Source organism: Myxocyprinus asiaticus, chromosome 16 (assembly GCF_019703515.2).
Source record: "Myxocyprinus asiaticus isolate MX2 ecotype Aquarium Trade chromosome 16, UBuf_Myxa_2, whole genome shotgun sequence".
Taxonomy (NCBI): Eukaryota; Metazoa; Chordata; class Actinopteri; order Cypriniformes; family Catostomidae; genus Myxocyprinus; species Myxocyprinus asiaticus.
The window spans coordinates 16,466,076-16,492,486 of NC_059359.1; the positions used below are offsets into that span (position 1 = coordinate 16,466,076).

General features: G+C 39.1%; 1 protein-coding gene across 1 annotated transcript; it reads left to right on the plus strand.

Annotated features, from left to right (window-relative positions):
• On the plus strand, positions 1-25,957 carry LOC127454108 (regulator of chromosome condensation-like). Its single transcript, XM_051721078.1, has 10 exons — positions 1-148; positions 1,075-1,175; positions 4,335-4,522; positions 13,235-13,414; positions 13,505-13,601; positions 13,688-13,810; positions 13,979-14,125; positions 16,524-16,643; positions 17,083-17,235; positions 25,172-25,957. Exons 2-10 carry the CDS (start codon positions 1,100-1,102, stop codon positions 25,345-25,347), a joined length of 1,260 nt encoding a protein of 419 aa, XP_051577038.1. The 5' UTR covers positions 1-148; positions 1,075-1,099; the 3' UTR covers positions 25,348-25,957.
• The last annotated feature ends 454 nt before the right edge of the window (positions 25,958-26,411 follow it).

Consider the following 26,411-nt stretch of genomic DNA (forward strand, 5'->3'; position numbering starts at 1 on the left):
ATGAAATACAGCAGCTGTGGTGAAACACGCGTGCATTACACGTCCTCCAGGAGAACTTACTGATGTTTACAAACCTGTTAGAGCAAGTAAAAGCTGTGAAACTGGGCAGTATTCAAGCTTTGGTTATCATCTCAGCTGCTTAGTGACGGTATGTATTTTAAAAACACAAGTGACAATGCAAATAGAGAAATGTTTGCTGCTCTTGCTATCGATGATCAGGCGGTTTCATTCAAATGTTTGCTTTAATATCTCATTACAGTTCACGATAATCATATGCTACCGAATTTCCTTTGTTTCTAAAATAATAATTAGTCATAAAGGCAAATGTTACGGTGTTAAACCATGTAGCATTTGTTCCTGTGGCGTCATTGCGGAAGGTTACATCTGTTTAAACTTTTAGCGGTTCTTCCTTTGCTTTTACACTTGGAGTCGGATCTTTTTCCGCCGTGCTTCCATTCATTCCGCTCATTTAAAAGAAGTCCAAGAGTGAGAAGTACATCTGTTCATTTTAATGCCATATTTGGTTGATAAACCGCCATCAAACATTTGTTGCTGTCAGTCAAAAATACAGGGGCTGTATGTCAAAGCCAAGTGAGTGACCTACATAAACAGCATTTTGGGCATCACAGGCACTTTCAAACCACATGATGCCTAAATATGCTGTCTTGTAGTCAGCTCTCTGGGTTTTAAAACACAGCATATCTGCCACGATTCAGCAATCCAAAGCATACTCCAACCGACCTTAGTTTTACAAATGTGTAAATGTAGTGGAAAGTTTTTTTTTTTTTTTCTCCCTCTCTGGGCCTAACGAGTTTTGTTTCAGGCTAGTTATATGACATCAAAAAAAGTAAAAGAAAAATAAATAAATTGTGTGTGTGTATGTGTGTGTGTGTGTGTGTGTATATATATATATATATATATATATATATATATATATATACACATATCTCATTTGAATTCACAACATTATAGTAGTTCAGGCCTGATTGTCCTTGTGAGTGTATTTTGTTAATATAAATCTGATTAATGTTCAAGTTACTTTGCTAACAAAGCATTCATCCATCTCTGCTTTAGGTTTTCCCAAGAATTTAGAGTCACTATGATGGCGAAAAAATCTGTAAAGAGACAAAGAGTTACAGCAACTGTGGACTTGGCGGTTGTGAAAAAACTAAAAGGTAAGCCATTGTGGTATGAAACTTGTATATGCTCATGTTTATTCACCTTATGCGCCAGATAATCTAGCGTGCAGCCGTTTTAAGAATTTTGTCTTTGAGCTACCAGTCTAGTGTATTCTATATAGATTACTGTGGTGTTGATGTAATTAGTAGTGGATTTAAAGGTTATATAATTGTCAAAAGTTATCATGAGTATTTTAAAGTGTTCAGGGGATGTAATATAACTGGAAGCAGAGCGGGGAGATTTTAAAACAAGAGTACTTCATTTATAAATGCACAAGATCCTACCTTCACGCTGTGGACGTACTGATATGCCTCTGTGCTCACAAAACTCCAATAGATAACGAAGTCATTAAAAATATCTCTGTATGACACCTCTGACCATCTTTTCACGTCATTCACTCATCGCGTTATAGTTCAGGTGAACAGATTTTGTGTTAAACCCGAACGGGGGAAGGTGTGCAACTTTATACTCTCACATCTAAATATACAGCTCTGGAAAAAATGGAGACCACTGCAAAATTATCAGTTTCTCTGAATTTACTATTTATAGGTATGTGTTTGAGTAAAATGAACATTTTTGTTTTATTCTATAAAGTACTGACAGCATTTCTCCCAAATTCCAAATAAATATATTGTCATTTAGAGCATTTATTTGCAGAAAATGACAACTGGTCAAAATAACGAAAAAGATGCCGTGTATTCAGACCTCGAATAATGCAAAGAAAACAAGTTCATATTCATTTTTAAACAACACAATACTAATGTTTTAGTATCACAGCTTTCATGCGTCTTGGCATGCTCTCTACCAGTCTTTCACATTGCTGTTGGATGACTTTATGCCACTTCTGGTGCAAAAATTTGTTTGGCTTTTGGCCATACATCTTCCTCTTGATCACATTACAGAAGTTTTCAATGGGGTTCAGGTCTGGACATTGGGCTGGCCATGAAAATGTCTTGATCCGGTGGTCATCCATCCACACCTTGATTGACCTGGCTGTGTGCCATGGAGCATTTTCCTGCTGGAAAAACCAATCCTCAGAGTTGGGGAACATTGTCAGAGCAGAAGGAAGCAGGTTTTCTTCCAGGATAACCTTGTACGTGGCTTGATTCATGCATTCATTCAATAGGGCAAATTCATGTGAAGGACGCACACAGCCAGGTCAATCAAGGTGTGGATGGTGGACCACTGGATCAAGACCCTGTCATGGCCAGCCCAATCTCCAGCCTGAACCCCATTGAAAACCTGTGGGATGTGATCAAGAGGAAGATGGATTACCACAAGCCATCAAACAAAACCAAGCTGCTAGAATTTGTGTGCCAGGAGTGGCATAATGTCACCCAACAGCAATGTGAAAGACTGGTATAGAGCATGCCAAGACGTATGAAAGCTGTGATTGAAAATCAGGGTTATTCCACCAAATATTGATTTATGAACTCTTCCTAAGTTAAAACATTAGTATTGTGTTTAAATTTATATGAACTTGTTTTCTTTGCATTATTCAAGGTCTGAAAACACTGCATCTTTTTTGTTATTTTGACCAGTTGTCATTTTCTGCAAATAAATGATCTAAATTACTATTTTTATTTGGAATTTGGGAGAAATGTTGTCAGTACTTTATAGAATAAAACAAAATGTTCATTTTACTGAAACGCATGCATATAAATAGTAAATCCAGAGAAACTGATAATTTTGCAGTGGTCTCTTAATTTTTTCCAGAGCTGTATATAAAAGTGTACATTTTATTACATTTAGAACAATTGTAATCACATTTAAGCCTCTTAAAAATGTGGGGTGACAAATGAAATTTTGTTTTTAAAATTAATTTATGTAATGAACTTGCATGTCATATAATATGAGCTGTCGGGGCCTGGGTAGCTCAGTGGTAAAAGACGCTGGCTAGTTCGAATCCCAGGGCGTGCTGAGTGACTCCAGCCAGGCTTCCTAAGCAACCAAATTGGCCTGGTTGCTAGGGAGGGTAGATTCACATGGGGTAACCTCCTCGTGGTCACTATAATATGTTCCGTTCTTGGTGGGGCACGTGGTGAGTTGCGTGATGGCGTGAAGCCACCACACGCGCTATGTCTCCGTGGCAACGTGCTCAACAAGCCACGTGATAAGATGCGCGGGTTGGTGGTCTCAGACGCGGAGGCAATTGGGATTCGTCCTCCGCCATCCGGACTGAGGCGAATCACTACGCGACCATGAGGACTTAAAAGCACATTGGGAATTGGGCATTCCAAACTGGGGAGAAAAGGGGAAAAAAAAAAAGAAATAAAATAATACGAGCTGTGCTGTTTGAAATTTCATGTCAACTACACATTTTAAACAAAATTATTAACGAGTTGAAACCTAAAAATTAAGCAGAATAACAATGAAACACTTGTATCTTGAAAAAGTGCAGTGTGTCATAGCTGTCTGAATGTGATCTGCCACGTCCAGTTTACCTCCGCTGGTGTCAGAAAAATGAATATTAACAGTGACAGAAAAAAACCTCAAGCATTTTCACGTAGTAAAAGGGTATTGTAGACTCACCATCAGCTCTTGGTGAAAAATACCTTCTGTGCTCCCACACGTAATCCATTTTGATCGACTCTTCTCAGTAGCTTCTATACAAACAGGAAGTTGGTTGACAAATTTCGGAAGAGCAGAGCGCTGAAAAGGAGTGGGGCTGAATAAGGTGGATAGCATATGAAATTTATTTTTAGCTTATTGAATGTTTCTGGGATTGTAGCTGTTTTAGTGAGCTTTACAGCATTAGGGTCATTTACACACCTCCATGTTGTTCCAAATTTGTGGCTTTCTTCCATGTAACAGATGATCACATTAAGATTGTCTCAGTCACCATTTACTTCCATGCATCTTTTTTTTTTCCCCATATGACGAAAGTTAATGGTGACTTCTGTTTAAAATCTCCTTTTGTGTTCGATTACAAAAAAAAAAAAAAAAAAAATTCATACACGTTTGGAACAACATGAGGATGAATAAATGACAGAATTGTATTTTTATATGAAGGATCTCTTTAAACATGGGCGTACAATTCATGGGTAGACTTCTGGAAACAAATTAGAACTTGTGAAACTTTTTTGTTTTTGCAAATTCGGTTTTATGTATATCTGAGAACCTATTAATGCATTGTAGATGTGGTTGTTGTTTAGTTTCCCACAGTAGTCATGGCCAGGAAAAGGGCCTGGTGCTTGTTCTCGGGCAGGGTGACGTTGGACAGCTTGGCCTGGGAGAGGATGTGCTTGAAAGGAAGAAACCGGCCCTGTTGACTCTTCCTGAGGGCATCGTGCAGGCCGTGGCAGGGGGCATGCACACAGTCTGCCTCAGTGACACTGGAAATGTAAGTTTAGTACAAACAAAACCATTGCATAGTCATCAACACTCACCATCTTTCTAAATGGGTGGGTAAAATATAGATTTCACTATGCATCGCGATCTGCATTCCAACAATCCCAATACCGATACTTAAATCTTAAGATAGATTTGAGTTAAGCACACACCTATGCAACTAAATTTCGAATGCGTGATGAATATCGGGCCACCGAAGCTGGCTTCTGTCATTTGATAAGCATTAAACACATTTGCACAGTGCAGTTGAAGCCTGGTTTTCAAGTGAGTGTGACGCGAGACATCACAGAAGCTCTCGCATGTGATGCGTTCTGCTCTATCCTTGTGTATTTCTGGAGCGCACGTTTCAACTGGGCTTCCCTCACTATCAGCGCACCAGAGATGGGATAGTGCAGAGCTTATCATTTGATATCGCGGCGGCTTCCCTTGATGATCATAAGGCTTACCTTGTTATTGTGGAGCAGACCTCAAAGACTCATTTGAATTCTGAAAATTATTAGTTTAAAGCGCTGTCGAGGAAGTTAAGCCTCTCAAAAAGCTGGACAGCTCCCGACATTGTATTCAGCGCTGATGGGGAAAAAAGGCAATACTGCATGTGCCAGAATAAAGGTTTTTCAGCTTGCACATCATCACCTGCCATTATTTGCCTTCAGTAATTCCTAAAGATTACTTGACAAACTCATTAGGAGCATAGTGAAAGGAAAACGATATCTGTTATGGAGTGGGAAACAAACATTTAACTAGCTATCACATCTCAGTAAAGTACTCATGTTTACAGTTAGAATATAATAACTAGTCCTATAGAAATAAGGTGTTAATTAAATGTATTTTGAATTCACATAGACTCAGTTTCCATCTGGTATTAAGATGTGTTTCGGGTGATCCAATCACATGTGGTAAGCCCTAAATACAAGTCTAAATGAGGTCTAAATCTTTTGTGATTGGATCACAAAAACAATAGGAGTGGTCAAAAATGCAGGTGACCATACCACATTTGAGGTGTAAATGCTAATGCATCCTGGCAGCATTGAAGCACCACCCTTCTCCTGTCAATTAACTGCGGAGTTATAACAAGAGTTTTAACTCTGGTGGTTATGAGCGGCTTTAAAAGGAAATAACCATTTGATCAGAAAATTTAGAAAAGCAGATACATGCACAGATACAAGAGCTTCATGGCTCTTCAGTGTGTTTGATATCAACACAGATGAGAAGCACAAACATCTGAAGCTCCTTTAATACAGGTAATCCACTAAAATAACAGATAATTCTGCTTGACGTGGCGTTTTTTTCTTCGATTAAATTTCAACCGCATCTGGGAGAGAATTTTTTTTTGCACTTTCTTTGTCTTGCTTTCAGTGCATTTTGTCAATATTAAACAGCCGTTTTTAATGCAGTTGGTGAGAATTGACTTGTAATTCCAAAGAGATGATTTATCCAAAAATGAAAATTGGGTAACACTTTACAAAAGGTTTCCATTTGTTAATATTAGTTAATTACATCAGTTAACATAAACTAACAATAAACACCACTTTAATATAATTTATTAATCTTGGTTAATGTTAATTCCAACATAGTATATTAATAAATTTTCATACATTAAAATAAAAAGTTGTATATGTTAACATTAGTTCATGCACTATGAAGTAACAACAAACAATTGTATTTTTTTTAGTAACTAACAATAACTAAGATTGATATGCTGTAAAATATTGTTCATTGTTAGTTCATGCTAGCTAATGCATTATCTAATGTTAATGAACCATATTGTAAAGTGTTACCAATAATTATGTCATCATTACTCACCTTTATGTTGTTCCAAACCTGTCTGACTTTCTATCTTACGTGGAACTCAAAAGATGTTAGTGAGAATGTTAGTTTGTCTCGATCCACTTTTATTTTATGGAGAGAGAAAAAAGATGCAGTGACAGTGAATAGTGACTGTGACTAACATTCTGCCAAAAATCTAATTCTATGTTATTCAAAAGAGAGAAATTCATACAGGCTTGAGGGTTAGTAATGATTTACCGTGTTTTTAATCCCTATCAGGTGTAAATGATGATGGAGGCTTTTCTTTTTTCTTATGTCCTTTCTTTTGTTTTTGTCTCTGGACAATTTACTTTTTTACTCAGACAAGTGAATGACCAATTTACTTGTCCGAAGACAAGCACATGACGATGCTTAATGTCAAGCCCTGTATGCCAACTTTGTTTAAAAACAGTGGCAAAGAAAAGTGGCAATACAACCTATAACCTAAAAGCTCATCTAAAACATAACCATCCCATCCAGTTTTCCGAGCTGGGAACAAAAACCGCAGTTGGAGATGGAGAGGAGCCTTCCCAATTACATTTTTTTTGGACATTCCGATTCCAATGTCTGAATATTCTAAAGAATTAAAAGTTCATTGCTCTTTGAAAGGGTGTACTTGCATTATTATGCTATTATCATCATATCAGTGGCATAAAATGGTCTTAAAATGACAATATCGTTTATCGCAATTATTTCTGGGACAGTATGTCGTCCAACAAAGGTAGTTATCGTGACAGGCCTATTTGTTGTGCTTTAACCTCATGTGCAATTAACAGAACTGTTTCCATGTCCACTTGGACTTTGCTGATGACAGAATGGAGGCTCACCAGGGGAAACGCATACTTGTGTTTCGCCGGCCATTCGTGGGCCAGCACGTCCTGGTCATTTATATACGGCACTACTGTTGTGTTGTCCGAACGAATCAGAATGTGATGATTCACGATGTTGGAATGGAAAAACTCTCAAAGCTAGAAAGAACGCCACTAGCTCTAGGTGGTTGACATGCCACGCCGTTTCGCACCTGTCCAGGTGTCGAAAGTTGGGCATCCATCACAAACCACGCCCCAACCTATGTTGGATGCATCTGTGGTCAGTACTTCTGAAAATTTGACCCAGCATAACACCCTGTTGGTAGAAGGCCGGCGCTGAGTTGCTAGAGCACCATGGTGCATATGCGCCTGAGGCTCCAGGTGCAATGTGGAACATCGATTGTGTCAGTACTGGAGAGGTCTTATGTGTAACAGACCTAACGGTATGATGGCGGATGCTGCTGCCATAAAACCCAGCATTCTCTGAAATCAGTGTTAATGTTTGAACCGAGACAGACACCAAAGAATGGTCTGCACGCGCTCGTTCGTGAGGTGCGCACGCATGCTCCTGGAGTCGAGATGAACTCCTAAAAAGGAGATTTACTGGCTGGGGAAAAGTGTGCTTTTCACCCAGTTGACGTTAGACCAGATTTTCAATATGCAAAGCAGCAAGTCTTTGTGTTCGCTCAGTAGTGCCTCTGATTGGCTAGTAATAGCCAATCGCTAAGGTAATTCAAAACACACACACCGTTCATTTTCAGTGGGGCTAGTGCCACATCTATACATTTTGTGAATGTGCGGGGAGCCAGACTGAAATGAAGGACTTTAAATTGATACGCAGTTCCCTCAAAGGTCAATCTAAAAAGCCACCTGTAACGCGGTGCAATTTGTACATGAAGTACGTGTCCTTCAGATCTATTGACATAAACCAGTGCTGAGGACGTATGTGCAATAAGATGTTTATGAGTTAATATTTTCAATGGGTGCGTCGCGAGCATGCGGTTCAAGCGTTTTAGATCTAGAATGGGCCGAAATCCACCGTCCTTCTCCAGAATGAGGAAATAAATGTAAATCCCGTCGTGTGTCGCAGTATCTATCGTGTATTTATTTTTTGTGAGGAGACTGTGATTCTCTGCGCGCAACACCGGCTTATACTGTGGTCGGACCACAGATTGCAAAGCGCCGGTGAAGTGAGATGGGCGGCATACAAACTGAATCGTATGACTGCTCAATCGTTTTAAACACCCAGTTCTGACATGCCCGTGAGGACTTGCCACGCATTCGTGCAGCGGGACAGCAGGCTTATTAATTCATATGCAACGACCTCTATCGGCTTTCTTATGCGAGAAGATTGTGTATTTTGGCTCGTAACACCGGCGCGTCTTCGGACAGAACCGTGGATGATAACACCATTGAAACGGGGCAGCCGATGTGCAGATTGGATCGTATAACCATGTTCGATCGTTTTTAGCACCCAGTTGGAAATGCCAGTAAGGGCTCGCCACGCGTCCGTGTAACGGGAGAGAGGGCAATTAGGTTTGTTCATTGTATGAAGTAATGCACTGCTTACCATTGGGAAGTGGTTGTGCATAATATGTGGGCTTTGAAGTGGGAAACCTCTTTATTGAAAAAGTGTGAGCGTCTCGTGCATGTGCATGTTTTTTGCATTCTTTATTGCATGTGATTAAATGTGAGACATAGATGACATATTGAACAACATTTTGAACAACAGTATTCCTTTCCTGACAAACAGCACTGCGGAAGAGGCAAACAGCATTGTGTGTCAGGAATGCTTTTGCTGTGTGGGGGATTTTTTTTCCCTTCAGTGCAGGGCTTGCACTTAGGTGGCTGCCTTCGTTTGGGCCACAGCTTGCGTGGCTTTACTGGTGGCGGCGTTGAGGCAGCAGGCATGGGGTTTTTAGCTCGGCGCTGGCCTGAGACAGAGCGAGAGTGAGCCGGTTGTGATGAAGTACTGCTCCGTTTTGGCATAAAATGTCTTGTAGCCTGTGAGAGTCGTGACCTAGCACTCAGCAAATCTATCCACAGAGCCGCCGAAAAGGCTGGCTGGAGACACTGGAGCATCAAATAAATCAGCTTTTTCTGCATCATGCATTTCCGTGAGGGTCAGCCAGATGTGACTATCCAAAACTACCAGGTTGCTCGCTAAGTCTGTAGCGGTGCAGAGCTCTATGAACATATCTGGATCATAGCCTTGCTCGTTCATTTGCTTGAGGAGCTTAGCTTGGAAAACTTGAAGCACCGACATCACGTGGAGTGCTGTTCCAGCCAGTGTGGATGTCAGTTGACATGGCTTGGAAGGATAAACGGGGCATGATTTCCACACCCTGCTACTTGCCGGGTAGAGATGTGCTGTTACTGCCTCTTCCACAGGGCGCAGTTGGGCATAACCTTAGTCTTCCCCAGGGTCCACTTTTGTGAGGAGAGTAGAATCGCCGTGCGAGCGAGCTGAATAGGGCGTGCGCCAGGATTTTGTCAGTTCGTTATTAACTTCTGGGAAGAAGGGGGCAGATCTGCGGAATGCGGTCGCTTGACGACATCTGGACTGCAAGAACCATTCTTCAAGGTGAGATTTTTCAGGTTCCTCTGGAGGAGACCACTCGAGACCGAGCTCTTTGACCGCTCTTGAAAGGACGCGAAGCATTTCCTTGTCAGTGGCCCTCGTCCTTGCTGGGGGAAGGGGCAGAAACGTCCCCAATTGACCACTCGCCAAATGCAGCGAGAGCCATAACATCTCCAGCGTCAGAACAGCCGAACGTGACGGTCATGCACACCTGCAGAGGGCCAAAGCTTGTCACGCTCAACTGTATCAGCATAGACGCAGTACATTTAGATTGAGGGGCTTGCGGTGTGTGCCGGCACGAGGTCCACCACAAAATCATCCTGCTTGACCTCGCGGCCCCACCGTGCCTTCTCGTGTGATCCCTCAGGAGTCACAGAAGAGGTGGTCGGGAGGGTGCGGGAGGCTGCGAGCGAAGCGTCTTGAGACTCATGCCCTCACAGTGAGGGCAGTTTGTCTCTATGAGAGCTGTTTCTGCATGGGCATGGCCCAGACAGTGAATGCAACTCTCATGCTGATCTGACGGCGGGATGTGTCCCTCGCAGAAGGAACACTTACGGAACTCTTTAAAAAGACGTGTGTGTGTGTGTGTGTGTGTGTCTGTATATATAGATATATAGATATAGATATATATATAGATATAGATATAGATGTATATATAGATGTGTGTGCACAATATCACAATAGCTTATAAGGAGACAAAACTCCTGCCGTGAAGATCCCGCCCACTGACTCGTGTATGTAGACTGTGAAGTAGTAGAAGTCTTCTAGATAAGAAATGAATCGCTGTCTTGAAGGAAGAAAATACTGAGGAGTGGTGTTTGCACGCCCGCTTTTATACCGGACAGCTTCGTGCTTAAGGGTGGGGCTTAAACACCATAGCAAATTTTAGAATTGCCGTTATTGTAGAAAGGTTTCAGCTAGGTCGTATAGGACACTTCCCATAGCGCCAGCTTCCTGATGCAATGTCAAATCAGGGCTCGACAATAAGGATTGCCCGATGGCCCGGGGCCAGTGTGAGAGAGAGATTCTGGCCAGTTGCTAGAACTGTCACTTGCCTGATCAGGCCAGTGCTGCATTTAAAACATTAGTGCAAGAAAACAACAAGTGAGAGAGCACAAAAATTACACTGAGCGAACTAACCGATGAGCAAGCGCGATTCTACTTAGCTCGCAAAGATGCGCAAGCGCATAATATACAGGACGTGCCAAGGCACAGTCGCGTGCAGACACAGAGTGCACTCTCCTAGTACTGTCCTCGCTCTTTTCCAAGTGTCTTAGCAGCAGCTATTACCAATGTGTAGAAAATAGAAGGGAAAAAAACCCCACTTAATGAATTTCGTAGTGGGATTGCACGTCTTGTGCAATATTTTAAGTATCCCCGCACATTCCGTGTTCACAGTGCGTGAAATCCCCACATTTTTTGTTTTTACATGTTGGTGAAAAGCAGTAATCCACACATTGCAACACAAGAAATCAGCAGTTTCTTTCTATAGGACAGAAAATCCATCTCTCACTGTGCAGCGTAGATTGTTTAACATGTATGTGCTCTCGTAAAGGGACAGAGCGCTAGTTTTAATCCTATTGTAAAAAAACAAACACATTTTCTCTCATTAATTCGCCTTTAGAGATGAAGCGCCGAATGAGACGTAATAAACTTTGTTAAACCCCAGTTATACACGTGTCTGGAAATCACAATCTGCTCAATATCCAAAATGTAAGTATAGATTTAATTAGGTTTGTTTCAAAATGTAAACATTAATTCAATATAATAGCATTTGATATGAAAAGAAGCAAAATCACTATGGCTATTAGGCTATTATTATCAGAGCTGTTCAGCTGCAGGGTGAAAATGAATATTCAAAACAGTCTACTTCATATCATCCTCATGAAACACCAGTTACATTTCTCATTTCTGGACCGTACAGGTATTTTTGTTTTGTGCTTTGTGCATCAGTCTGTGTTGGTCTTTAGGTTGTCTGATTTCATGTCATATACAGTACACATTCTTAATTCACAGATTAGGCCTAATATCTCCCTAATGTATATTACACGTCACAACTGATTTGGTAGCAAGTCTCTTCTCAGGGATTCATATGTTTATTACATTCAGACAATAATCACATCTTTAACTCAGTGATTAAATCTTTGATCCTGTGTGTGAATACGCTACACATGGCCAAAAGTTGCATGACTAAACGGGTGACCGAAAACACATCATCTCCTCCACAGAACTCTTCACTTAAAAACTCATGTGTAAATGGTAGTATGGCTGAGGTTAATATGATGTATTTATGAATTTATATCTGTAAAGTGCTTATATGGAATTACATAAGGCATAAATCATATCTTGCAAATTATAAATGTGATTCAATTTTGTGGGACTTTGCTTTAAAAACATAATATATGTAAAAAAATATGTATCTTCAGACACATTTTTAAAGCCATGATGGTAAAAACAGCTATATGGCAGGGCCAGTAAAAACCTGAAGCACTGGCCCAACCGGGCCAGTAGAAAAAATCCTTCGTGTTGAGCCCTGCAAGTGTACTGCTTCGTAAGGGAACTGTGGGAACATGCTTTGTGTCAGTTTCAACTGTATCGGTGCAGTGTTTTGGAAAGAGTGGCAATGGCTAATCAACGGCTCAGTCTCTTGGAAGTTAGAACGGCTAAAATCACTTAACAGCACCTTTAATATCATGCAGTAACACACTGACAGAGTGACTGATGTATGTCGTCATGAAACCGAGACCCTCCCCTCCAAATCTGAACCTAAGTGGTCACAGGAGATGCATTTTAGTGACCAGGTGTAAACAGCAATGTGTGTCACCTGACAATGTGATCTTATCCCCTGAGACGCATCTTAATACCAGGTGGAAATGGGGTCAAAGTATATTAAAGTAAAAAGTTTTGAATTCAAAAGGTTCCAGATACTTAGATTATGCATATTGTACAAATGATGCATGTAAACCGTAAAAATGTAACAAAATACAGTGTATATATACAATATGGGCACATTTCATATATTAGATTTAGACATCATATTTATTGATGGAATGTGTGCATTTTAAATATGACAAATTATGAAAAACTGATGATGAAATAAAATTTGTGAAAAGAATAGCTTCATAATGCACAAGTTAGAATGTCCCCTGTATAACTAACACCCTTAGCAGAGAGTGAGAATTTCTTTCATATGTCATCAAAATGGACATTGTAACTGAAGTATGAACCATTTTTTAATTTAAATCCGAATGGAGAGCTTGTGAATTGGAATAAAATTAAATCGGGAAAGCTGTATCGATATCCAGCCCTATTTCCAAAAAATCAAAACAAATAAAAAACAAAATCTCTCAAAGTTATACTGTTATATTTATATTTTGCTGAACATCAGAGGACTGAAATTACCTATTGTCCAGTGCAGTGTTGGCCAACTTTTTTGACTTTGTTACCCCCCATAGCCACATCATTGGTCTAGTGTAACAGGTGCTAATTATTTTTCATCCCTGTGTAGGTTTATACATTTGGCTGTAATGATGAGGGCGCTTTGGGTCGCAACACATCAGAGGAGGGCGCAGAGATGGTTCCAGCCAAGGTGGACCTTGGAGAGAAGGTTGTACAGGTTTCTGCAGGGGACAGCCACACTGCTGCCCTAACAGAGGAGGGAGCTGTCTACGTCTGGGGCTCTTTTAGAGTGAGTGTTATAACCTTGAATGAATTGTGTTGCTTGTAGCTGTGCAGAAATGTTGTGGTAGTTTGATTTAACTTCTATGATCTGTTACAGGATAATAATGGTGTCATTGGACTCCTGGAGCCCATGAAAAAGTGCATGTTGCCTGTCAAAATTCCTTTTGACAAGCCTGTGGTTAAAATAGTCTCAGGTGGGTCAAAGGAATTCACACTGTGCATGTGTTTTTGGAAGTCATTATGTAATTTCTCTTAAGAATATTCTGGGTTCAATCTAAAGGAAATGATCACTTGGTGATGCTGACTGTGAATGGAGAGCTGTACACCTCAGGATGTGGAGAGCAAGGCCAGCTAGGAAGGGTGGCCGAGCACTTCGCTAACCGTGGAGGCAGGAAAGGATTGAGTGTGTATTGTTTTTTTTTGTTGTTTGAATTGTCACTGAGCTTTAGAGAATAAATGTACCATGCATCACTGTGAATCTGAGCCTATCCTTTTCCAGTCAGCTTTTGCTTTTCCAGAGATATGATGTAAGTTCTTAGTGTTCATTTAATTTTTCAAAACAAATTCCCAGTGAGGCTCCTGGAGCCGCAGATGGTTACCATGAAACCACGGGGCAAGTTCGTCTTCACCGATGTCTTTTGTGGAGCATACTTCACGTTTGCTGTGTCTAAAGAGGGTCATGTTTATGGCTTTGGCCTGTCCAATTACCACCAGCTTGGTAAGCTTGTTCACTCATTCTTGAATATTGAAGGAATTGTTAATTTATATAGGTTCCAAATCTGTATGACTGAATTTTGTGCAATGCAAGTAGAAAATGTCATGGTTTTAAGCGAGTTAATGTTGGGGGTTTACTAGGAATGGTACAATGTATCGAATTTCAAAATATTGTGAACCAAAATAAATGGCAAACCATATCGAGGCAAAATCACTACTTTTTTCATAAATGAAATGACTCCTCAATAAGATCTCTCTATGGCTTTTTTTTTCTTCACTGTTCGCAGGGTTTGCACAAGATCTTTGAAGTGCTTGGATTTAGCTTTATGAAATCTAAGTTCTAGAATACCTGAAAAATCCCCTTGTTTTGTTAGTTCTTAAAAGTGCTTGAAATTAAAATGGAACATTTCTTCCGTGTAATGTGTGTCCATCAAAGATGTGATCCTTGCACTACACTTTCATTTGAATAATGCGTCTTTTATTCTTTCATTTTTTAGGGGTGGGTAAAAATGAAGATTTTCCAATACATCGTGATCATTTGAATGATCTCAATATCAGTTCTTAAATCCTAAGATCGATCTTTTACTCTGTGCAGCCCTCTACAATGAGAGGAAATCGCTCACATAAGCAAACAAAATATGCGACTAAAAATATATATATTTGGCAACTGGCTGGTAAATGTTCAGATTTCACTCACCAGTGATTATAGTCTGGTGGAGTATTCAGCAGCAAGATCCTTTCACTTTTTGTTGAGAGTAAAAGTTGTTCTGTGTAATGTGTACAAAGACGAGATCAACGCAACCCATTTGTCATTTGAATATTGTCTCTTCTGTTCTTTACAGTCAGTTGTTGATCAAAAACAACAAATATTAAACATTTAATTCTAATCACGCATAGCACAGATGAGAGAAAGCCATTGGAGTGTCTCTCATTAGCATGCGCTCATTTACATACACACTTTACAGAAATGCCTTCTTAAATTCTTAAAGAAACAGTGCTGGTTTTTAAAACGTGTTCTTCAAATTATTGTAAATAATTGTAAATAGTACAAATAATGCAATTAACCAGTAAACATTTAAAAAAAAAAAAAAATTGGGCTGTCAATCAATTAATTTTTTAATCCAATTAATTAAAATAGAGACATGCCAATTAATCACATACATCATTATTTGCTGAGAAAGGCCCCTAAATAAAGAATTCATATAAATAATGTATAATAATTCAAACATTTATAAATATAATATATTTATTACAGGCCCTACAGATAATACGGATTGAAATTCAGTTTTAAATGAATTGCATTATTGTGGCAGATAAATAAAGCATTGATTAGACAATACAAAAAGTGGCTTAAGAACTCAATATATTGTTTGTTTTAATCTCATATCATTTGAACAAGCCTACAGTTGACATTAATCTGTTTTGCATCGAGTTTGTCTCACGGTACGCGTTCTTGCATTCCGTCTGCACTATTTTTAATTGTCGCTCTATTTAGATGTGCGTGCCTCAGATGGGAGCGTCTCACTGGTATTCCGTGTCATAAACGCTGCGTTTTTAGGATGTGTCAAGTTAAAAGTAGTGGAAACTGAAAATCACATCCCAAGATTCCTGTATTCTGTTGTTTTGCCCACCTGTTGTGCTTCCTCAGTGAGCGGTTCTCATTCTTTGGCTACCCTGCTTTTGAGGTTTGAGGCACGCTACCATCTATTCATGCAGCTTGTAAAAACAGATGTACTTCAAGCTTGAAAAAGTCAGTGATTTCGCTTGCTGATATCACCTTTTCAACCATCTCACGTAGGTAATGACAATTGGTAGATCTCTTCACGCAACTGCGGCCCGTATTGTAGGAAAATCCATACTTTTATTAAGGAAATTACATACACGTCAGGAGGCATGATTAATTGCGTAAAATGTTTTTAAACAAATTATTTGTTATTCAATGAATCGCACTAAATTAAAGCGTTAAATCGGCAGCCCTAAAAATAATATATCATATTTATTTTTCAGGACATGTTCTGTTCGATTAAATATTTCTGCACCTGATCAGCCTGAATGTAGCAACCTATTTTTGAAGGTTCATTTTGTTTTGAAGGTTTGTTTGTGATCTTTTCTTTTAGAGAAAGGTATATGAGAAACTCTTATCAACTCTGAGCATTTATATTGTGTATTAGAGAATTCTATTCTGATGAGAAATTATAATGTGCATTTTTCTAAGAAATAAACAATTTCCTGTCATACTTTGTCATTGAAGTGATCGGATCGAGATTATATTGATTCGTGAACCTCATGTGAGAGAACTATATTATTCCACCCCTAGAGTTTAAATTTTTGGCTGAACTATTCCTTGAAATGGTCCCCCTCTTGCCATCATTTTCATAATGTATTCTTTCTCTTTATTACAGGTACCCAAAGCACAAACACCTGCTTTGTTCCTGTCAAGCTCACCTCTTTCAAGAACTCCACCACCTCCTGGGTGGGTCTCTCTGGGGGACAGCACCACACTCTGTGTCTGAATTCTGAAGGTAATGAATCCATAAGAAATGCAATCTAGACAATATGAAGCCACCTGTGGAGTTTCAGTAGTAAATATATATATATATATATATTTTTTTTTTAATATTTAATGAGCAAGATATTGCTCTTGTAAAACATGCTCTCAAGCCATAGTGTTTTTCAATTTGTCAATGAATCGTTCTTTTGATTCAGTTCTGTTCAGTGATGTACTCAACGGTTCACAAATCTGTCTAAATGATTCAGTGGCCAATCAATCTGAATCAAAAAATATAATAATTTAAAAATATGTATCTAGTAATCACAAATGCCTGGAAAAGTCTGAAATTCATTGGTCACCTTGTTGAGATTTTGAAAAGCCAACTTTTTAACTTGATTTTGGGTGGCGGGGCACTGGACATTGTTACACTAGTTCAGACATGTCAAAATTAGATCTTAATCTATCCACAGGACAAGTGTACAGTCTTGGTCGGGCCGAGTATGGCCGATTGGGCCTTGGGAAGGATGCAGGAGAGAAGAGTGAGCCCACATCAGTCTCTGGTATCAGTGACGCTCAAGTAGTCGCCTGTGGTGCCTCAGTAAGCTACGCTGTCACCAAACAAGGTACAAAAGCATATACAACCTGTCCACATTCTAGAACAGGAGTCATCAGTGCTTGTTTTTTAATACCTCAACTTGGAAAGCTTTCTGGGATATCAAGCATGTTTATCTTATGAACACTCCCTTCAAATATTCTGATTCAGTTTAATAAGAAGAATTTATATTATAATTAAAAGTCTAGTGGTCTTCCACAACAACAACAGTGTGAATGAAAAGTGGCTAGAACCCTAACCCAAAAAGAGATCCGAGTCCATTTTCAAGGCATTGTTGGATCTGGCATTATATATCAGGCTTATGGCCACTTTCCTCCAATATTTTAATATTGGGTTTAATATGATATTAAAATGGATTTGAGTCCATGTTTCAAGGCCAGTGACCATGTGAATAAAAAGAGAATTCGTTTATTTTTCCACATTGGACACGGAGCACAACATAAGGGTTAAGACTAACAGGTGAAAAATGGCATGCAGGTGTGGTGTGCCGGTAGCTTTTTTTTGTTTCATGCATTTATATTAGCATTAGTTGTCTCAAGTCCCCATGACTGCTTAAAGACTTGTGGTCTGGAGAATGCAAAGATACACTGTTTTAATCTTTCAGAGTGAAGAACATATATCCCTCTAGAAAACAAAACTGGGGGAAAACATTTTGGATACAGGAAGTGTCACGGCTGCCATGTTTGTGTTCCCAAGCTTACTTAACTCCGCTAAAAGAGGACAAAAGGGGAAAAAGTACCAAACTAACAGAGAAGACCTAATCACTTTGTGTCTATTATTATCTGCCGATGTCCACCAGTGTGCTGGACCTATGTACAACACAGATGATAAAAATAATGGGGATGGAAAGGACGCTTAAGCTATCCAGTTTGGCATACATCATAAAGATGGTAAATACCACCTTGACCAAACATCTGTTGGTCCTCTAATGGAAGCGAGAAATGAATACTCAGTAGTGCTGAAGGCGATTGAGGCGAACATGGGTGAAGGCTGTGCAGAGAAGGGCCTGTGGAGAGGGGCAAGCGGGCTAGCTGGAACTGAGCAGGGAATCAGACCTGGAGGTAACAAGGCGATTGGAGAAATGTGATCGATGTGATCACAGACAAGACGTTCAGCAGGAAGGAGGTTTATTAACGCGGATCAACGAGCTGCAGACATGTGGGGTAAAACTACAAACAGAAATACAACGACGGAGGTATGATATTTCCCTTTTCCAAACGGTTAACCATGCTAAAGTAATATGGAACACTCGATCAAAACCTAAAGGCTTATTAGGGGGGACACTTAAATATAAGAAGTATTGCCTCAAAGATGGATCAAGTGGAGAAACTCCTCACGGACTCAAACCTTTATCTTTTTGTTTGTCTGAAACCTGGTTAACACAAACATCTTCACAGGCGGCTTTTGTAATCCCAGGCTACAGCAAATATAGGCAAGACGGAGGGTTACTTCTCTATGTAAAAGACCACATAAAGTGTGAACTGAGAGACACAAGATAATCTGGAGACTGAAATTAAATGTTTGGCACTTACTATTAACTCTATCACCTCAAATGTAATTTATGTTGGTTGGCATTTATAAACCACTGTCTTTCAGATGTTACTTTTTATAACTCTCTTAAGGAAATGTTAAAGGTATTAAACAGTTATGGGAAGGAAGTGATTGTTTTAGGGGATTTTAATGTGAATTGGGCTGATAAGAAAAATAGAAAAAAGCTAAAAGAAATCACTGGCCTATGTTTTTCTCAGATGATAAATGGACCAACTAGAATAACTCTAACATCTAAAACCCAAATTGATCTTGTATTTTCCAACAAACTTTTGTATTTTAATGAGAATCATTAAATCTTTTAATTTTATTACAGGGATTTCAGATCACAATCTAGTACTCATTGCTCAGAAGTTAAGAAAAGGTATACTTTTAAATAAGACAAGAAAGAGTTTTATTACAGAATACCAAAGAAAGATTTGGGCTCTGGTTGACAGAAGATACCTGGACTTTGAAGAAGAAGAGAGACTTTCTGCTTAAAAATGCATTGAAATCTGGTCTTGATTCTGATATGCGTCTCTTTAAAGACCATTGTAACAGTTGTAAATGAACATAGGAAGGCTAAAGCAAACTTTTTGTTTATTGATCTTATTAATAAACAGGCTAAAGGAAATAATCAGTTACTTTGGAAGCACATTAATAACCTCTATCGAAAGGAAAATAAAGGCTACAAGCGTTATGAACTTAAAATTAATAATATACTAATACAGGATGAAGATGAAATTGTTTTGATATGTTTTTTAAAGATTCTGTACAAGATTTCTCTACAGTATTTGGTAGTAGAGAAATTGATATAATGCCACCAGATTTTGCCCACCCAATTGTATCTCTGAGGTTTCTAATCAGGAAGTAATGAACGTTTTAAAAGCTCTAAAGAATTCAGTGGTTCAGGACATACAGTGCATCCGGAAAGTTTTCACATTTTGTTATGTTACAGCCTTATTCCAAAATGGATTAAATTAGTTATTTTCCTCTAAATTCTACAAACAATACCCCATAATGACAACGTGAAAGAAGTTTGTTTGAAATCTTTGCAAATTTATTAAAAATAAAAAAACGAAAAAAATCACATGTACATAAGTATTCATAGCCTTTGCTCAATACTTTGTTGAAGCACCTTTGGCACCAATTACAGCCTCAAGTCTTTTTGAGTATGATGCTACAAGCTTGGTACACCTATTTTTGGGCAGTTTCTCCCATTCTTCTTTGCAGGACCTCTCAAGCTCCATCAGGTTGGATGGGGAGCGTCGGTGCACAGCCATTTTCAGCTCTCTCCAGAGATGTTCAATCGGGTTCAATCTGGGCTCTGGTTGGGCCACTGAAGGACATTCACAGAGTTGTCCCGGAGCCACTCCTTTGTTATCTTGGCTGTGTGCTTAGGGTCGTTGTCCTGTTGGAAGATGAACCTTCGCCCCAGTCTGAGGTCTTCATCAAGGATGTCTCTGTACATTGCTGCATTCATCTTTCCCTCGATCCTGACTAGTCTCCCAGTTCCTGCCGCTGAAAAACATCCCCACAGCATGATGCTGCCACCACCTTGCTTCACTGTAGGGATGGTATTGGCCAGATGATGAGCGGTGCCTGGTTTCCTTCAGACATGACGCTTGCCATTCAGGCCAAAGATTTCAATCTTTGTTTCTCATGGTCAGAGAGTCCTTCAGGTGCCTTTTGGCAAACTCCAGGCGGGCTGTCATGTGCCTTTTACTGAGGAATGGCTTCCGTCGGGCCACTCTCCCATACAGGCCTGATTGGTGGAGTGCAGAGATGATTGTTCTTCTGGAAGGTTCTCCTCTCTCCACAGAGAAATGCTGGAGCTCTGTCAGCGTGACCATCGGGTTCTTGGTCACCTCCCTGACTAAGGCCCTTCTCCCCCGATCGCTTAGTTTGGCTAGGAGGCCAGCACTAGGAAGAGTCCTGGTGGTTCCAAACTTCCATTTACGGATGATGGAGGCCACTGTGGTCATTGGGACCTTCAGTGCTGCAGAAATTTTTCTGTACCCTTCCCCAGATCTGTGCCTCGATACAATCCTGTCTCGGAGGTCTACAGACAATTCCTTGGACTTCATGGCTTGGTTTGTGCTCTGACATGCACTGTTAACTGTGGGACCTTATATAGACAGGTGTGTGCCTTTCCAAATCATGTCCAATCAACTGAATTTACCACAGGTGGACTCCAATCAAGTTGTAGAAACATCTCAAGGATGATCAGTGGAAACAGGATGCACCTGAGCTCAATTTTGAGTGTCATGTCAAAGGCTGTGAATACTTATGTACATGTGATTTTTTTTTTTTTTTTTTTTTTTCTTTCTTTAATTTGCAAAGATTTCAAACAAACTTCTTTCACATTGTCATTATGGGGTATTGTTTGTAGAATTTTGAGGAAAATAATGAATTTAATTCATTTTGGAATAATGCTGTAACATAACAAAATGTGGAAAAAGTGAAGCGCTGTGAATACTTTCCGGATGCACTGTATATGGGATGGACTCCAGCTTGATAAAGAGGAATGCCACAACCCTGTGCTCCCCAGTTACACAGTTGATAAATAGTTCTATTAGGGAAGCACCTTTTCCTGATATTTTATAAGCTGCAGTTATCAAACCAATTTTTAAGGGAGATCAGTCTGAGCTAGCCAAATATAGATCATTTGCATCCTTCCAATAATATCGAAGGTGACTGAAAAAGTGGTGGCTAAACAGCTAATAGACCATTTGAATTATGGCTGTCATTCTCTTAATCCAGTTCTGTTTGGTTTCACATCATTCAACAGAAACAGCTCTTTGCTATTTTGTTGAACAGTTGAAATGCATGTTGGATAAAGGAGGGGCGGTAGGTGCCATATTTATAGATTTGAAAAAGGCATTTGATACAATCAATCACAGTATACTGTTATCTAAATTATCAACTCATAATGTATTAGAAAAAAAACATTGAATGGGTGGCATCATATTTGAACAATAGACAACACTGTTCAAGAATTAAAGGAAATACAGGTGCATCTCAATAAATTAGAATGTTGTGGAAAAGTTCATTTATTTCAGTAATTCAACTTAAATTGTGAAACTCGTGTATTAAATAAATTCATTGCACACAGACTGAAGTAGTTTAAGTCTTTGGTTCTTTTAATTGTGATGATTTTGGCTCACATTTAACAAAAACCCACCAATTCACTATCTCAACAAATTAGAATACATCATAAGACCAATAAAAAAAAACATATTTAGTGAATTGTTGGCCTTCTGGAAAGTATGTTCATTTACTGTATATGTACTCAATACTTGGTAGGGGCTCCTTTTGCTTTAATTACTGCCTCAATTCAGCATGGCATGGAGGTGATCAGTTTGTGGCACTGCTGAGGTGGTATGGAAGCCCAGGTTTCTTTGACAGTGGCCTTCAGCTCATCTGCATTTTTTGGTCTCTTGTTTCTCGTTTTCCTCTTGACAATACCCCATAGATTCTCTATGGGGTTCAGGTCTGGTGAGTTTGCTGGCCAGTCAAGCACACCAACACCATGGTCATTTAACCAACTTTTGGTGCTTTTGGCAGTGTGGGCAGGTGCCAAATCCTGCTGGAAAATGAAATCAGCATCTTTAAAAAGCTGGTCAGCAGAAGGAAGCATGAAGTGCTCCAAAATGTCTTGGTAAACGGGTGCAGTGACTTTGGTTTTCAAAAAACACAATGGACCAACACCAGCAGATGACATTGCACCCCGAATCATCACAGACTGTGGAAACTTAATACTGGACTTCAAGCAACTTGGGCTATGAGCTTCTCCACCCTTCCTCCAGACTCTAGGACCTTGGTTTCCAAATGAAATACAAAACTTGCTCTCATCTGAAAAGAGGACTTTGGACCACTGGGCAACAGTCCAGTTCTTCTCCTTAGCCCAGGTAAGACGCCTCTGACGTTGTCTGTGGTTCAGGAGTGGCTTAACAAGAGGAATATGACAACTGTAGCCAAATTCCTTGACATGTCTGTGTGTGGTGGCTCTTGATGCCTTGACCCCAGCCTCAGTCCATTCCTTGTGAAGTTCACCCAAATACTTGTTCAATTTTGCTTGACAATCATAAGGCTGCGGTTCTCTCGGTTGGTTGTGCATCTTTTTCTTCCACACAACTTTCTGTTAACATGCTTGGATACAGCACTCTGTGAACAGCCAGCTTCTTTGGCAATGAATGTTTGTGGTTTACCCTCCTTGTGAAGGGTGTCAATGATTGTCTTCTGGACAACTGTCAGATCAGCAGTCTTCCCCATGATTGAGTAGCCTAGTGAACCAAACTGAGAGAACATTTTGAAGGCTCAGGAAACCTTTGCAGGTGTTTTGAGTTGATTAGCTGATTGCCATGTCACCATATTCTAATTTGTTGAGATAGTGAATTGGTGGGTTTTTGTTAAATGTGAGCCAAAATCATCACAATTAAAAGAACCAAAGACTTAAACTACTTCAGTCTGTGTGCATTGAATTTATTTAATACACGAGTTTCACAATTTGAGTTGAATTACTGAAATAAATGAACTTTTCCACGACATTCTAATTTATTGAGATGCACCTGTATATCATCATCTTTAGAATGTCCTATCGTGTGTCCCCAAGGTTCAATTTTAGGCCCTCTCTTCTTTAGTATTTATAATAATGATCTACCATCCATCTGTCCAGAAGTTAATATCCAAATGTATGCAGACGACAGTACTTTATGTACATGCTAATTCTAAACAGCAAGCTGCATCTTTACTTATGGGGGCTATGAAGAAAATAGCAGATTGGATGAATTTGTCTAAAACTGTTAAGTGTTTTTTTTTTTCTGTTAGAAGCAGCAATTCCCCTTCTCCTGAAATTATTGTAAAAGGGCAGAGGGTGCAGGATGTTGTGCATGTTAAATATTTAGGTGTGGTTGTTGATAGTAGGTTAACTGTCAAAAAACGTATTACAAAAATATCAAAAATAATTAAGTGCAGTCTTGCTTTGTTTAGATTTATAAGAAATCAAATGAGTACAGATGCAGCAAAACTGTGCATGCACTCAGTGTTACTGTCACATTTTTCATACTGTATTACAACCTGGTCTCAGACAAATAGTGCATCAATGCAATCACTTCATAGTCTGTATAAGCAAGCACTGAAAATAATGGATAAAAAAAATCTAACTCATCATTATTGCAATATAGTTAATGTATAATCTTGACATTTGAAAATTGTCTTTTTATGGCAAATGTTGGCTTATTTTATAATATCATTCACAATCTAGCACCACAACATATATTGTTGGCTCAAGATTAACAAGAGCTTCCACTAGAGGGGACTGTTATGTTAAATTTCGGTCGACAACAGTTGGTCAAAACTGTTTTTCAGTTAAGGTGGCTGGGACATTGAACTCTTTACCACTGAGTATCAGAGAGTGCAGTAGTTTTAAACATAAACACAATAAATATAGTTTAAAAACATGGCTGAAGGATACTCAGGTCTGCAGTCACTGAGCTAAGAGACACTGAATGTGGCTAGCATTGGTACTTGGTGTCTGGTTGGAAATTTCTTGTACTGATGGTGTTTGTTTTTTAAATAGTGTTGGGAGTCTGATAGTATGCTTCCTGATCAGAAACTAGTATTGTTTTTCTGTTTGTTTTTGGGTTGGTTTTTTTTTTTTTTGTTTTTTTTATGTGTGGTGTTGTATCTGTTTTTCAAAGTGTAATGTTTTGATTTACTACAACTGATTATTTTTTATCTCTGTAACCTGCGCATCATTGGTGGCCTCCATCCAGGGACTGCAGATGAAAATTAGCATTTAGCTATATCTGGTACAATATACGTATTGTGCATTGTCCCTGCCAAATAAACAATTATTAGAAAAAAAAATACATTTACTCTCTGGTCCATTTTTAAAGAGATCTGAGTTTGGTTCTTTTTAAAGAGTGTGTTTATGGTTTCTGATACTATGAATTGGCTTGTATGATTGTCAGTGTGGTTTAAAATAGAATGTGTGATGAGTTCTGAAATTAGTTGGTTTTGTTTTTTGTTAAAATTGTTTGTTTCCAATCTTAATATGCAGACACAATGAAAAGTAATTTGTTTGCTGATTTGTTCCCCCAAATTGTGAGCTCTCTGACACTTTTAAAAAATGTTTGAGCATCCCGGTCAGCCAGACACCACAACGTTGGCTCAACTAATAGCGTGAGTTTGGGACAGGACTATCTGTTTACTGACCATGGCAGATGTAAGAGTGTTTTGGAAACCAGTTTGAAAAACCTTTTTGGAGAAGAGCAGCTTGAGAATTCTGCTAACACTAGTGATGCAGAAGTGACAAACTTAAGCTTTTAACTAAATTGTTACACAAGGCAAAAGCAAATAGTTATTTTTCATCAGCAATACTCGAGTCCATTCTAACATTGGTATCTGTCTGTCAGGCTCTGTGTTTGCCTGGGGCATGGGCACCAACCTGCAGCTGGGCACAGGAGAGGAGGATGATGAATGGAGCCCTGTGGAGATGACAGGCAAGCAGCTGGAGAATCGTGTAGTTTTTTCAGTGTCCAGTGGAGGGCAACACACAGTCCTGCTGGTCAAAGACAAGCAGGAGAGCTGATCTTGGTCTCCTTGACTGAAAAAAGCTGAGCCAAACTACTGTATCAGTGGTAACTGTAACCTATAGCTTGATCAAGATCGGGGAGTCTGAGGTTGGTAATACTTCCTGTGCTGAGCTAAGCCAGCAACTGAGGGGAGATGAGGGGTTTTGAAGAGGGTAGGATGAGTATCATCTAATTAAATTTTTATCCCACTTTATGGGAAATGCAAACATTCACTGGGTATGGTCCAGTAGATGATGATCAAAGAGAATATTTTTTTATGGACTTTCTTTGCTTTATTTTCTTAATTCTTTTTAACAACAATCTGTAGTACACTTTCTTGGAGACTGCCTGTTGTGAGTGATTGTATGCATGTATGAACTGAAAACAATTTAATGAGTCTTTTAGAGAATTCCCAGATAGTGTGGTGGTTTTTTTTTTTTTTTTTTTTTTTTAATTCCACATTTTCATCTTGGCAATAAAAGGTTACAAGAGCAGGTATAATCACAAAATTTGGTATTTCTGTATTTTGCAGTGTTAAACTGTTTCCCTAAAATCTTAAATATAATTTAATGATTGTATTCATGCGTTTCTGGCCCTGTGGACAATTAATAAAAATTAAAATCTTTACAGAAACTCATATGGTTACAAAGTTATTTTTGCTGTTTATTATATTGATATGGCTTTCTGTAGCAGTTTATAAATACATGGTTTTTCCTTTGTCTTTCCCTTGAATGCAAGGTTTTATTTGTATAGCTCATCCATTGGGTGGCAGTGCTTTGCTCTAAAAAGTGCTTACTATCCAGACTGAAGAAATTGTTCACCCAAAAGGGTTGATCAAATCCTGTATGATTTTTCTTTTTCCTTTCTCCTTTCAACATAGATGTGTAGCAGAATGTCCTAAATAGGTTTATGAATCACTGTGCCTTTTTTGCTTTTATTTTTTTCTATAAAAATAGTCATGGATCAGCTTCCATGGTGCTAATTCACAAACATGCTTTTCCATAAAGCAAAGGTGAAGCTGTGAAGCACTTATAAGGACAGAACGTACCATAAACGTAATATACTGCACAAGTCATAAGTG